Source organism: Ctenocephalides felis, unplaced genomic scaffold (genome assembly GCF_003426905.1).
Source record: "Ctenocephalides felis isolate EL2017-DRISC unplaced genomic scaffold, ASM342690v1 CF-g0.4_SCAFFOLD_01170, whole genome shotgun sequence".
NCBI classification, from domain to species: domain Eukaryota; kingdom Metazoa; phylum Arthropoda; class Insecta; order Siphonaptera; family Pulicidae; genus Ctenocephalides; species Ctenocephalides felis.
In genome coordinates this window covers 58,691,640-58,705,588 of record NW_020537324.1, presented here as the reverse complement: position 1 = coordinate 58,705,588, position 13,949 = coordinate 58,691,640, and the positions used below count along the sequence as shown (strand labels likewise).

Sequence of the window (13,949 nt, the reverse complement as noted above, 5' to 3'; positions counted from 1 at the left end):
TGCTTATACTAATATTAAATAATATATTGTATTCTAGCAGTCGACTGCTAAACAGATAACAAATGATCAATTTAATTATGATGAAAATGAAGCAGTGAATTTAACTTTACAACGATTTATATAATTTAAAAATTATATAAAATTTTATATATGCATGAAATGTTTTATTAGTTTTTATAAATGTTTTTTATATATTTAGATGCGAGCAATTTTTGTGCAATAATATTAATCTAAAGAGTAATAGAATAACTGTAATATTTATATTTAAAATATATGTTATAGATTTAATTACTATTGTAATTATATGAATATTGTTAGATTCCTTAATGTGAAAAAATTGGAGAAAATTGTTAACGACCAAAAAACAAAAACAAAGTAAATGTAATATGTTGTAAATAAGTTTCTTAATTATTTAAATTAAAATAAATTATGTTTTGAATTTATTGAAATGTAATAAAATACTAATCAGTTTGTTTTATTTATTAACATGTGACAACTTCATTAACTTCCCGTAGGGTAAGTTATAGTAATCCCAAAAAATCGAAAATGCAAATTTTTATATAACTTTACGTTTCAAAGGTTTCTGAATATTTTGACATACATATACTGACAAAATGGATGAATGTGTGTGTGTGTGTGTGTGTGTGCGGATACAAATTTTCGTCGACGATTTTGGGAACACCGATCAACCGATTTGAATAATTCGAAAAATATTCGATTCGTATTGACAAGGAAACATGCTGATTAGTTTTTAGCGAAGGCAGGTCTAGCCGTTCCGAAGATACAGGGCAAAAAGTAACATAAACGGTAACTCGGTTTTTAAAAGCGTCCGATTTTAATAATTTAAAAAACATTTTACTTGTATTGACAAGATGAATAACAGTTTGAATTTTTGGGAAGGCAGGTTCAGCGGTTATGGATTCTCAATGAAAATAAGTTAAAAAATGTCATTTAGTGGTCAAAAATGTTTATTGGACATATGTACATCAAATTATCAGATATTTTATAGAGATTTTAATAATGTGTACACATTTTGTGTAATTTTTTTTAGGTTCCGTACCAAGATTTTTAAATACGGTACGGCCAGTTCCAGCAATTTGCCTTAAGGCACGATGCCATACACTAATAGTTGTGTATCATTTTTTAACAGCATTTTTAATAGGATATTGGGTAAAGTTGCTCAAGTCGTACCACTGCTTAAGTCCTTGATTACCAACTTTGAAAAGTTGGTTGAAGAGTTTGGAAACCACTGGCTTGAGTCGTATCCCGGCTTACATTTATGAATTATACCATCTGGTAACCTTAATTTGAATATTCATGGAACATTGACAAGTGGAAGCCAGACGACTTTGTGAGGCAAAAATAATTTAAAATGTAAGTTTTTGTTTTCATTTTATTATTATTTTTTGTACTTATTTGTAAGCTTCTTATGACAGTTAGTGGTTATATTTATAATATTTATTTGGCGATCATTTAGGTATACTTTACCGCTGTTATTTGTTTATATTATGTCAGTGCTTTTAATTTTCAACTTTGAAGACTATGCGGCTTAAGTCGTGCAAAATTCCTCTAATATTTATGCATTATAATAGTCTACTAACTTTTTATCAGTAAATTAATATGGCGAAAAGAAACTACAACACTTGGAAGCAGGAGGATATGGATGAAGCTTTAAAAAAACATCGCAATGGAGAAATTGGATTTAATGAAGCCTGTAGAAGATATAAAATACCAAAACCTACATTTCGACGACATTTGAATGGTTTAAACAAGAACACAAAATTTGGAAGACCTAATGATATGCCTCCGGATATGGAAGAGCTATTAGCAGATCATTTAATAGATTTAGAGTCTTTTTTTGGTTTAACTAACATTGAATTTAGGAAATATGTCTTTGAGCTTGCAGAAAAACTGCAATTACCTCATCGATTTAATAAAGAGAAAAGAATAGCAGGCAAAAAGTGGTATTACAGATTTATAAAAGATCATCCCAAATTGAATTCACGTGTGTCAGAACCAACTTTGATGGCTAATAGTAAAGAGTTTAGTAGAGGGGGTGTTAAAAGTGAAGATGTTAAAGATGAAGATGTTTTCTGATAAACATGAAGAAATGCTGGAAAGGTTGGTTTGCATGAGTATTGATCAATATGGTTATTCGATTATCAACTATGAAATTATGCACTGGAGCTACATCATCATGACTTTATGCTCCAAGATGATGATGATACTATGTAGAGTGTAAAACTAAAGTCTGAGTTAAATACTTTATCTCCTCTGTCTTGAGGATAAAGATATATAAAATTGAGCAAGGTACAGAATTGTCAATATAATTAACTGATAGTCCTTATAAAAATGAAACAGAAAATAAGTAAAATGTTATTGAAATTATGCCTGCAATAAGTTTAAAAAAATATCAACGTAGAGAAACTTCAAGAAAACAAACATTTAAATCGTGAGAACATTTTTGAAAACAATAAAATTATCTATTTTAATAAGAAAGCTTTAATTCTTACTAATTGTTAATAGTTAAGCAATTAAATTAAATTAAATAAAGATTTAATAAATACCATATATATTCTATTAATTTAATTACACTAAATTTTTCAGACTAATAATTTCAGATTTATTTTCTTAGGGATTCGACTTCAGCAACCTTATTCTATTTAAATTTTAATATGCAGAAATTCTAAGATAGTTTTATTTATTATTTAATAATAAAAATGTCTATTCAATTGCCAAAGGAGAAGTTTGTTGTCTTTGCAATTAAAACGTATTAACGATATTTACTGGGCACGCGGGCTTTTTTAAATAATCATCAATGATTCATGAAGTTTGCAGTTTAATCAAAAGATGGCCTCCGTATAAAACATCAAGTTGACAACTTGATAAATAACGCACGTGCAGTTAATTGACAGCAAGCTTTTGTTTGTCATTTCTTGTGCTCTTTAAATAAAAATGAGAATAAACGAAAATAAGAAAATAATAGGTGAAAATGTTGTATTAGTACCTTATATGGAGCATCATGTACCAAAGTAAGTTATTGCGCATTATTTACAATTCTAATAATATACGTAATTAAATTTACAATATGTACTATATTGGTTAGACTAAAATCATTTTGGTTTTTCAATTAGATTATTAGATATTCACAATACTCCGTAAATTTAAAATATTTAATTACAAGATACATTTTTTAATAAATTTAAACATTATTTGAAAAGGTTCAAAAATAGTTTTTATTAGAAATATAGTGTTTATACTTATGTCTAAAAAACTATTTTGCATTTATATTTACTTCAAAATGTTTAATTTACATTTAAAATTGTTTGATATGCAGGTCTTACCTGTTTCCGTAATGCTCTGTCTTACACTCTTGTCAAAAAATTGCTATTAATTAATAATAAGATTTATTACTATTGCTTTACTATTATTTGCTAATGTTTTAATGCATTATCGATTGTGATCATATACAATTTCACAATGTCTACTAATTAACCTTATTTACTTAAAATAGTATTTCTTATCAAAAAGAATATGTTGTAAGTTTTTAGCACAATTAATTACAAATAAGTAATTAACAAACTAACTTGAATCGTTACTAATTAGTTAGTTTTGTATTCTCTCTTGTAAATAATTAATGTAAGTTAATTTATACAATTATCTTTATAAACAAACTATTTTTCTTATTTGTCACTATAAGTTATTAGCTGAAAATAGTATTTATTGCCAAGAATAAGTAGAACTTACTTGGCATACTTCATTACGAATAATGAATCTTTAAATATTGTTTTACATTTAATATTATTAAATATTTTATAGATATCATAATTGGATGAAATCAGAAGAACTACAGAAATTAACAGCCTCTGAGCCGCTTTCGTTAAAAGAGGAGTATGAAATGCAGCTTTCATGGAGGAATGATGATGATAGTGAGATATTATTAATGAAACACTTATTTTAAAATGTAAATATTAAAAGATCCCAAATTATTCCAGAATGTACTTTCATTGTGTTGGATAAATTGATCCTAGAAAAAACTAATGATGAAATAGGTATATTTTATATATTGACATATAGCATGCATATTGCTTAACTCAAATTTTTAAATTTAATTACTAACTATGGATATTTGTAATGCTAGCAAAAAATAAATGTTTATTCTGAGCCTAGAAGTGATGTTGCAATCAAAACTCTAGTTGGTAATTAATAAAAAACTTTCAAATTCATATTTGCTAGCTTACAAGTTCTCTATGTATTTTTAATTATAATTCATTTATAATTTTGTATATTTGTCTGCTTTATATTTATCTTTTATAGAAGCGATGATAGGTGATACAAATATTTTCTTGCCTGATCCTAATGATTCAGCTTTAGGAGAAGCTGAAATAATGATAGCAGAATCTTCAGCTCGAGGTAAGCGGAGAGGTTGGGAAGCTATGTTGTTGATGCTGTGTTATGGTATACAAAATTTATCAATTAAAACATATCAAGCTAAAATTTCTTATGATAATGAAGCTAGTTTAAACATGTTTAGAAAGTTGAAGTTTGATGAGATCAGTCGTTCTGATATTTTTAAAGAAATTACATTACAAAAATCAGTTGATGAGAATTGGATGAAATGGTTATGCGGTATTTTACCCACATATATTTGTGCAGATTATTTGTAATATTTATTGTTCATATAATATAGTAATAATATTAATTTGATAATGTATAATTTTTATAATAGTAATAACAAATTTTGTAACAAATTCACAAACACATTAAATGGTCATTTATAATGATGAAATGCTAATTTATTAATTATTAGTTTGTGTTGTGAGTATTACCAAGCCATAATTTTTCATTTAAGAAAAGAACGTTGGTCTAAGTGATTGTGAAAAAAGGAAACTAAATAGAATAGTAAAATAGGAGGATAATAATAATATCGGTACTTGACGAAGGAAAACTGAGGAATTTGTGCTGATGAGATTTTTTCATGGATATTTTTGTATAAGAGAAGTTGATAAATTAATTACTGCAGTGGCTATGGATCATTACTGATGCAACCTGATAGCAAATAGTAAGTAGAGATGTACATGTCATGATTTATTTTTAGCATTAAACGAGCAATTATTCTAAAGGTGGAACATCAGATTCATCAAAATTTTGTATCACTTTCGGTGGTTGTTTTTGTTGTTTCTTGCTGTTTTCAACAATTTTGCTGAAGTCCATATCATCAGGACCACCACCGATTTCTAGATATTCTCGCCTGCAAAGTATTATATATATTATTGCAGAATATAATATTTAATTCTTTTTTTTTACCTCGACATTCCCTGGTGTAAGCTTCCTTCTTTCAATTTATCATTCTTATGTTCCTCCTTGGGTGGAATATACTTTTTCGGAGGATTCAATTTCATTAATGTTATCACTAGATGTCCAGTTATCTGTGATCTTTGTGCTGTTGATCTTGATATATTAATCTCATCATCCAATGCTATTTGAAATATTTTGTTCTTGATTGTTACTCTTACATAATTTGGTTGAACATCAACATCACATAAAGATGTGTCTAAATGCCTAAAGTGAGATTTATTATTTATGCAAAAATAAAATATTAAGTTCAGGAGAAGTTTTTTGTAGAGTAATGTAATCTGTAAGGAGGTGAAATCTAAAGATAATGATCACCTATAAACGGCCAAGTCGAGAATCAATCGATCACCCTTGTCAAGAAGTTTGAATGGAATTTTGGGCTGATTCAAACAGTAAGGCCTACCATCTTTGGAAAATAGATTTAATTTCGGTTTCACATCATTTTCATCCTCTTCCTTTTTATCTAAACCGCGTGTTAGACGATGCATTTTGGACATTTCATAACGTATCTCTGGGCTATGTTCACAAGGTGTTTGCCAAAATCTATAAAAATATTTCGTTACAAAATGAATTTTTCATTATGAATATATTAATATCATGCCTTTCAATTTTTTCGTCTTCTGTTGAATTTTCATTAGCTTCCCAATTTTCTTTAATTTTGTTACTTACTCTTAATTTTTGTTTATATCTATCTTTAAGATAACCTGTCTGCAAATATAAAAAATAAAAATGTAAACCTGTTTAATTAAATTTGAAATTTGTTCTTGTCATGTATATTTTGCAACCTCTTGATCTTTAATCAAATGTCTAATAGATGAAAGTTTTTGCAAGGCGCTTATTCTATCAGAATGTGTGATATCTTTTCCATCCAAGGTTTTTAATTGTGGTAATGTACCAATAACAAAATCTCGATAATGTTCATAATCTGCAAAAATTTAATTTAATCATTGTGAATCCATCTATATATTATTATATACACAAATATGCGTATAATAATTTACAACATTTGCAAAAGAAAAATCTGAAACTAAAGTGAATTATTTTTTTATATTATAAATAATATAACTAATACTCATACTAATAATAATTTAAAATTATTAAAACAAATCTTAATAAACTTTATGTACCTGTGCAAGGATTGCCTGTAAGGTATAATATTTCCAAATTGTAGTTGTTTTGTAGAGATTCTACTGATGTCAATACACCTATGAAGTTAAGAGTTAAATCTAACTTCTGCAGTGATTCTAATCTTTCTAAGTTTTCAATTATTTCTATGTTATTTATTGATAAGTTGAGATACTCCAGACTCTTGAGTTTGCCCAAATTTTCTACAGGAAAATGAGTAAAGTAGATTACAATTGCATGTTGTATAATATTCTAAAATCTTGATTATGCTAACTGATTTTTATATTAAGATTTATCTCTTTTTTTTAAATAGATTTTTTTGAATTTACTTATCTGCACTGTCCGAATTACCTATTTTTGAAATTAAATTATGTTGCAGTAGGAGTATTTTCAATCCTTTTGCCCAGTGCTGTATATGCTCTATTTTTTCAATATCTTCTTGATGTAATGCAATTTCTTCCAATGTTCCAATTAGACATTCATTGTGTTCTGATTTTTTTCTAATTAACTCTTCAGTTACTGAAAATATGCAAATGGTTATATTTTTATTATATCTTTTATTGAGTTACTTATTTTTTTATAATTATTAATTATGTTGTTAATCTAAAACAACTTATTATTTCAAATTATTTCACTCACTTTTTACCATCCTTATTATAAATTAGTTGACTGAGATATATCAAAAGTTTTAATTTAGTTCTTATTACACAAATTAGTTTTAAATATATTATGACAAATCTTTCTGTGTAATCTTAGTAGTCATGGAAACATGTGTAATGATCAAACTTTTTTTCATTATTTTTTTTTCCGTTACAACCCTATTGCAAGATTCAAATAAGAAACTAATTTAAATATGATTCAAAATTTTTACACAACTTCCCGTTCTGTAAAGGAGTATTAATAACAAAAAATAAAAGATTAATAACGACAATTGTTCATTAATAAATCGAATTCGATATTATGTGCGTATGTGAAAATTATAAAAATTCTGCTTTTATCTATGATAAAAACTATAAGTTGTAAGTGGCATTTTACCTTAAGTCAAGATGCAATAACTTCTCGATAGGTATAAATAATCAACTTATAAGTTGATTATTTCAGCTTATATATAAAGTTATCTTATATCATCTTATATATAAGTTGATTCATTATAATGAGTTTAGATTTTAGCAACATTTTTCGAGTTTCATTGAATGATTTTTGAATATTTTAAATTAGTGGAGCCATTTTTGAGATTTTGGCTCTGCCAAACATCCAATTTTTGTGTCCAATGATTCAGAAAAAATACCAAGTCGGAATTTCTGGTGAAAATATAGACTTTTTCTTCATGATATTAAAAATTCATGTAATTGTTCAAAAATTTATATGATTTTTTACTAATAATAAGAATAATTCATACTGTTGGACATTAGTTGATGGGGATCATGCTATAAGTAATTAGTTTGGTAAAGATCCGCCTAGCCGTTTCTTTATTATCGTTGAAAACATTTTTTTTTGACGATTCTGATGAAACTATTATGATAATTTAATTCAACAAACATCCCAAAATTTTATAGGCCCACGAGAAGAGTATAGCTATAAAAAATAATTCAACTTTTGGATAATAATAGGCTGTATCAACATTTTAAAATTCTATCGACAAAATATTAAAAGTTGTTAAATTTCAATTTCTATTGATTAAATCGATTATTTACACATATTGGAAAGTTTTCGCAACTTGCCTAAACGCAAAGTGCTTCTTAGTTTGAGAAGATGTGGACCAATTTTTAATTCGGCTATTATAACACAGATGGAACTAGCGTAGCTGATATTACATCTGTCAAATATAGGTTAAGAAGTTACATTATGAAAGTATTTTAAAATAATTAAATATTTTAATAATAAATTTCTTTAACTGTAATTAATAAATAGAAACCATGTCAACAATTATTGCTGGCCGTAATGTTAACAAAATTTATAATAAAATTGGCGATATATGTTTGCGAAAATGTTCACAAAAAGTAAGAATGAACAAAATCCCAGTCTTTAAAATACCTATAGCGAAATATATTATTATCTATGATAGATCTTTAGATTCAATTACACTTTTAATGGCTTATGTGATTATATTTTTTGTACTGCAAGTTTGTTAAAATTTTATTTCAGAAAACATTACTTTGGATGATTCACAATGATATTATTTGCCATATATTATTAATTGTAGGGAATGATATACTAATTATTTAAATTTTTATTGTGAGGTAGGGCCGGTCAAATGGCCTAAAAAAATATTTTCAGGAATACAACCAACTGGAGCTTTACATTTAGGGAATTACATGGGAGCAGTATCGCGTTGGTTAGACTATCAGAATGCTAATGAAGATATTACTTTAAGCATAGTTGATATGCATTCTATAACACTTCCACAGGTTTGCATAAAAAGATTTAATATGTATATTGTATAAGAATATAAAAATCACTAAGTATTTTTGCAATTTTATTTCTTTAGGATCCTGCAGAATTAAAATATAATACACTTCAAATGATTGCCTCTTTAATTGCCTGTGGAATTGATCTTCAAAAATCCACTTTATTTTTACAATCACAAGTTCCACAGCATGCAGAATTATGTTGGGTGTTAATGTGCCTTACTACAATGGCGAGACTGGGCCATTTGCCTCAGTACAAAGAGAAGTCCAGTAAATTGAAAGAAATACCTTTAGGCCTTTATGTGTATCCAGTTCTTCAAGCAGCAGATATACTTCTTTACAAGTATGTATTATTACATTTGTTATAATAATTCATATCACTATGAAATGATATCAGATCTACAGTCAAAAGAGAAGAAAGTAAATTTAATTTACATACATAATTATTTATTAACTTAGAGCAACACATATTCCTGTTGGAGAAGACCAAGTACAACATTTACAGCTTGCCCAAGATATTGTTAAAACTTTTAATCATAGATATGGAAAAACTTTTCCACATCCAAAAGCAGTTGTTGCAGGTATATAAAAGAATTATGATATGTACATGTATATGACACATTTAAATCAACAATTATATTATAGATGATAATAGCAGTCGCTTAAAAAGTCTACGAGATCCAACAAAAAAAATGTCAAAATCGGACCCCGACCCAAAATCTTGTATTTTTCTAACAGATACTCCAGAACTGATACGAGAGAAAATGAAAAAAGCTATTACAGATTTTACTTCAGAACTTACATATGAACCTGAAACAAGACCTAGTATAACTAATTTAATTATCATGCATTCTCTAATTACAAAAAAATCACCTGAAGTATTAGTTGAAGAAAACAAAAATGTGACGACGGGAGAGTAAGTGTGATATTGGAATTTAATATATCAATTCAAAACATACATATTGATGGATATATAAACCTTGACATTATTATATAATATATAAATATATATATATATATATATATATATATATATAATGTTCATACATTTATGTAGTACATGAAGCAATAATTGTATAAAATTTTTACTAACATTTATTTTTAGATACAAGTTAGTGATTGCAGAAGATCTTATAAACCTATTAAATCCTATAAGAGAAGAAATGATTCGATTAATGTCTCATCCAGAATATTTAATGAAAGTTATAACTGAAGGATCAGAAAAGGCAATGGAAGTAGCTGAGCAGACTTGGATAGAGATTAAAGATAAAGTGGGTTTAGGTGGCACTGATATTATCCATGATTTTAAATCACAAAAGAAATGTACATTCAAGCAATAATTATATGCTCTGATGCATTATATTAGAATAAATTAAATTGTAAATAATTTATTAAGTTATTTTAAATACTTGTCTCGCAGGTCAGTTCCAATTTATATAGTCTTGAAAATTAATTTTTTTTTTCAAATTTTGCGCTTTAACTTAATACCGTTGCCAACATAAGCTGGTGTCGCCGAGCTGTCAATTTCATTTATCTCATGTTGGCTAAAGCAATGTTTTGACGTTTCATTTTCCAAATTTGCGGTTAGAAAAATCTAAGAATGTGCTAGTCATTAATAAGTGTTTCATAAAATATTATAATTAAAAAAAAAAAATTATGGCTGCTACGAAATCTATCATAGTTTTAGCACCCAATGGTCGAAGACAAACAGTTAAAGTGACACCCAATCACACAATTCTTCAGGTATTAATTGAGAATACAATTGAAATTTTTGTGTTTATGGACACATTTTATATATAAAATCTTTTTTAATAAGATTTTGGAAGAGGTTTGCAAAAAACAAGGTTACAAATCAGAAGAATATGATCTTCGTCATCATAATCACATCATAGACACTCAAACAATTCTACGATTTTCTGGTTTACCTAACAATGCAATGCTTGAAATGTCTGAAGCAGTTAAATTCGGGAAGAATCTGATGTTGTTCTTGGAGTCCAATTAGAAGACGGTATTTATTAGTGTAATACCTTATCTTTAAATATAGAGAAGCATTGCATGTAAATTGCAATTCAATTAGCAATTGCAAAATTCAATTAGGATTTACTCTTACACTCTTTGTATTTAAATAATTTTCAATTTTTAATTTTTTCTTACTAAAAACTGCATATATTATATATACTAAGCACTTTATTATTAGAATAATGTATGTAGCATCACACATCAATATATTTTAAAGCAATATAAAATGCTCTGAAAGGTACTAGACTTCTTGGAACATATAGCCCTAGTGTAAATTTAACCACTGTGCTTGGAGATCTGTGCCCTCAACAAAGTCATCCTGATTTGCATCCTGTGGTAATTTACATGCGAAGAGAAGTATGTATCATATGTTTTCTAATAAGAAATAAGTAACATTCTGTTTAATTTATTTTATCTGTTTTGAAAAAGGTATTTGGAGAAGATCTTCTTAAAAACACAACATTACGAGCGTTAGGTCTAACAGGAGGTAGAGCCATGCTGAGGCTAATTCACAGAAAACCAGAAGAACTTAAATAGTAAGTGCTTAGTGATGCCTTTTTACCACATTTGGTTTCTTAATATAATTTTATGACATAGTTTCTAAATTATCAAATATTGCTTCTAAGCATATTTGATTAAGATATCAAGATAAATCTTAAATGCAAAAATAATGCACATTAAAAATAAATAAATATTAGCAAAGCTGATATAAAACTCTTCTTGTAGTTTTAAATTAAAATTTGACTGATAATACCACAAAAAGTCCTAAGCATATTTTTAATTTTTTTTAAATATAAATTTAATAATATAAATATGTAAAATCAGCCAGGCAAATGTGTCAGCACCTCTACCTGTGAAACCAGTAGAAGAAAAAGAATTTATTAAATCCGCCCCAAAGTTTACTAAGTCTACAAATGCCTCTGACGTTGTAACTAAAACAATTGTGACAGCATTGAAAACAGAAAAGGAAGTGAAAACTCATTCAAATGTACCCAGCATTCTTAAAATTACACCTAATGATAGTGATAATGCAAATGTAATTAGCAAAAGGGATTTTGAAGAACCACAATCTAGTAGTTCTCGACAAAATACATCGCAAGTAAAGCAGCCAAAATTAGAAGAGACTCCTACACCTATGGTTACAGATGACACAGAGGAAGATGAAATTAAATTTGTGAGTTCAGATATAAAAAGTATTTTCCAATATACATTGTCTAAATATCAATAAATTTTCCAATACATATCAGATCATACTTACAGTTAGGTGAAAGAAATGCTGTGGCTTACAGCTTATCGAATTGTAATATTTCAACAGCTATGTATAATGATCTCCCAGATGAATTTTTTGATTTAACTGTGAACGATGTAAAGAAGTTATTGAAAGATCTCAAACGCCAAAGAGCAGAATTAGAAGATGCTCCTTTGCAAACACGAGAGTTGAGAAAACTAGAAGAATCTAAAAAAGTATAATCATTGATTTTTGGGCAACTACATGTTTTCTATTCTTTTAAATTTGATTATTTTTTATAGGTTTTATCACAACTCGGTCAATACAAACGATGTGTTTCTACGTATTCAGTTTCCAGATAGAATAATTTTACAGGGAACATTTTTGCCATCAGAGAATATTCAGAATGTCTTGGATTTTGTATCTCAATATTTACAGTATCCAAATACAAATTACCATTTGTGTAAGTTTTTATGTTTGATTCTTGGAACTTTATTATATATACTTTACATAATTAATTTATTATATGTACCTTTTTAATTTTGTATCATCAATTTTAAAATGTTATTGCTGCTGCAAAAAATTTTGCTTCAGCAGTTTAAATTTGGTTTCATCACATTTTGATTTGAAACATCTTAATTAATATCATAATTAAATTGAATCGCTACAAATCCTTATAATTTAGTAAAGGCATTGAACATAAATAATACTTATGAAGTTGAATATTACTTTGTTGTGCCATTGTTTCTGGTCTAAGTAGACCTGATATTAAATTTTGTCAACAGTTATTACACCACCTAAAAGAATATTGCAGCCAGATGAAACTTTAGTAGAATTAGGATGTGTTCCTTCAGCACTATACATTTTGGAATTCAAGGAATCTCTACTGTTGAAGTAAATAACACACCATCTCATATGAGAGCACCATTTTTGAACAACAATGTGATGCAGAGCTTATCTACACCCACAGCCGCAATATTAGCAGCTACAAAATCAAGGTATTTTCATGATTATTTTCTCTCATGAGAAAAATAACAAGTTCAAGTTACCAAGAACAAAAAAGTCTGAGATTTAATTAAATTGTAAGATTTAGTTGAGTTTCAAACATTGCTTCGTCATTTGTCAAATGTGATTTCAGTTTTTCAATTTTTTTGTCTTTATTTATTTATTTCTTTCAATTAATGTTTTGATATCATTCTTATATATAAGTATACATATTTTTAAATTATATGTTTATTGAATGTGGATAAGATTAATATTAACTTATACATGTGAATAAGATTAATTGTGTGAATCACTTAAACTGCTAGAGGTTTATTAACGAGGCCAACCACTGAAGATAATGAGGAAGATATAAATTCCCAGCCTAGAAGTTCGGGATGTCCAAGATCTAGGAGCCCAAGCAGGCCTTCTGGTGCCCTGACGGTTCCACCACCTTTAACCCAACAAAAGATGCCGAAATGGTTCAGACCATCCAAGTAATGTCATATTAATTATTTCAAATATTTTTTGTAAAGATTTTTAATAAAATATACATGTTTGTAAAATATATAATTATAAAATAGATATAAAGTTGTTGTTGTTAGTATTATTTTAGTATCAAAATGTTATGTAGTGAATTTATTTTTATTATAAATTAATTAGCTATAACTTGATTTAATATGATAGCAAATTTAAAATCTGATTTAGAATAAGCTCAACAAATATATCATAAAATCATATGCGAGATACGATAGCATTGGTAATTCAAATCTTGGCGCCATTTTTGTTTGCGCGCAGAAACTTCTGTTCTTAGCAGTTGGTTCATTGTATTT

General features: G+C 27.4%; 4 protein-coding genes across 7 annotated transcripts in view; all 4 read left to right on the top strand.

The window, feature by feature from the left end:
- Positions 1 to 13,949, top strand: part of LOC113366341 (zinc transporter ZIP11-like) — a 356,006-nt gene that overhangs the window by 238,775 nt on the left and 103,282 nt on the right. The window lies entirely within an intron of this gene.
- Positions 1,266 to 2,454, top strand: LOC113366347. 2 transcript variants are annotated; one of them, XM_026607938.1, is made up of 2 exons: positions 1,266 to 1,374; positions 1,612 to 2,454. In XM_026607938.1, the coding sequence occupies exon 2, from the start codon at positions 1,621 to 1,623 to the stop codon at positions 2,095 to 2,097; it is 477 nt and encodes a 158-aa protein (XP_026463723.1). In that variant the 5' UTR covers positions 1,266 to 1,374; positions 1,612 to 1,620; the 3' UTR covers positions 2,098 to 2,454. The 2 variants fall into 2 exon arrangements, with proteins under 2 accessions (XP_026463723.1, XP_026463724.1); XM_026607939.1 differs by having other exon boundaries at positions 1,356 to 1,477.
- LOC113366351 (N-acetyltransferase 9-like protein) lies at positions 2,931 to 5,086 on the top strand. 3 transcript variants are annotated; one of them, XM_026607946.1, is made up of 5 exons: positions 2,931 to 3,032; positions 3,820 to 3,929; positions 3,996 to 4,052; positions 4,318 to 4,413; positions 4,853 to 5,086. In XM_026607946.1, exons 1-5 carry the CDS (start codon positions 2,956 to 2,958, stop codon positions 4,909 to 4,911), a joined length of 399 nt encoding a protein of 132 aa, XP_026463731.1. In that variant the 5' UTR covers positions 2,931 to 2,955; the 3' UTR covers positions 4,912 to 5,086. The 3 variants fall into 3 exon arrangements, with proteins under 3 accessions (XP_026463731.1, XP_026463732.1, XP_026463733.1); XM_026607947.1 differs by lacking the exon at positions 4,853 to 5,086 and adding an exon at positions 4,535 to 4,659 and having other exon boundaries at positions 4,318 to 4,458; XM_026607948.1 differs by lacking the exon at positions 4,853 to 5,086 and adding an exon at positions 4,535 to 4,590.
- On the top strand, positions 10,467 to 12,271 carry LOC113366346 (tether containing UBX domain for GLUT4-like). The gene is given in 7 exon segments (XM_026607937.1): positions 10,467 to 10,631; positions 10,705 to 10,849; positions 10,852 to 10,896; positions 11,146 to 11,264; positions 11,337 to 11,443; positions 11,733 to 12,081; positions 12,155 to 12,271. Coding segments are annotated over 7 exon segments (873 nt in total). The 5' UTR covers positions 10,467 to 10,544; the 3' UTR covers positions 12,176 to 12,271.

Coding starts and splice junctions, on each gene's coding strand:
- LOC113366351 (XM_026607946.1), top strand. CDS start 2,956: ATGAGAATAAACGAAAATAAGAAAATAATAGGTGAAAATGTTGTATTA. Junction 3,033..3,819: donor ATGGAGCATCATGTACCAAA/GTAAGTTATTGC, acceptor AATATTTTATAG/ATATCATAATTGGATGAAAT. Junction 4,053..4,317: donor AAAAACTAATGATGAAATAG/GTATATTTTATA, acceptor TATCTTTTATAG/AAGCGATGATAGGTGATACA.
- LOC113366347 (XM_026607938.1), top strand. CDS start 1,621: ATGGCGAAAAGAAACTACAACACTTGGAAGCAGGAGGATATGGATGAA.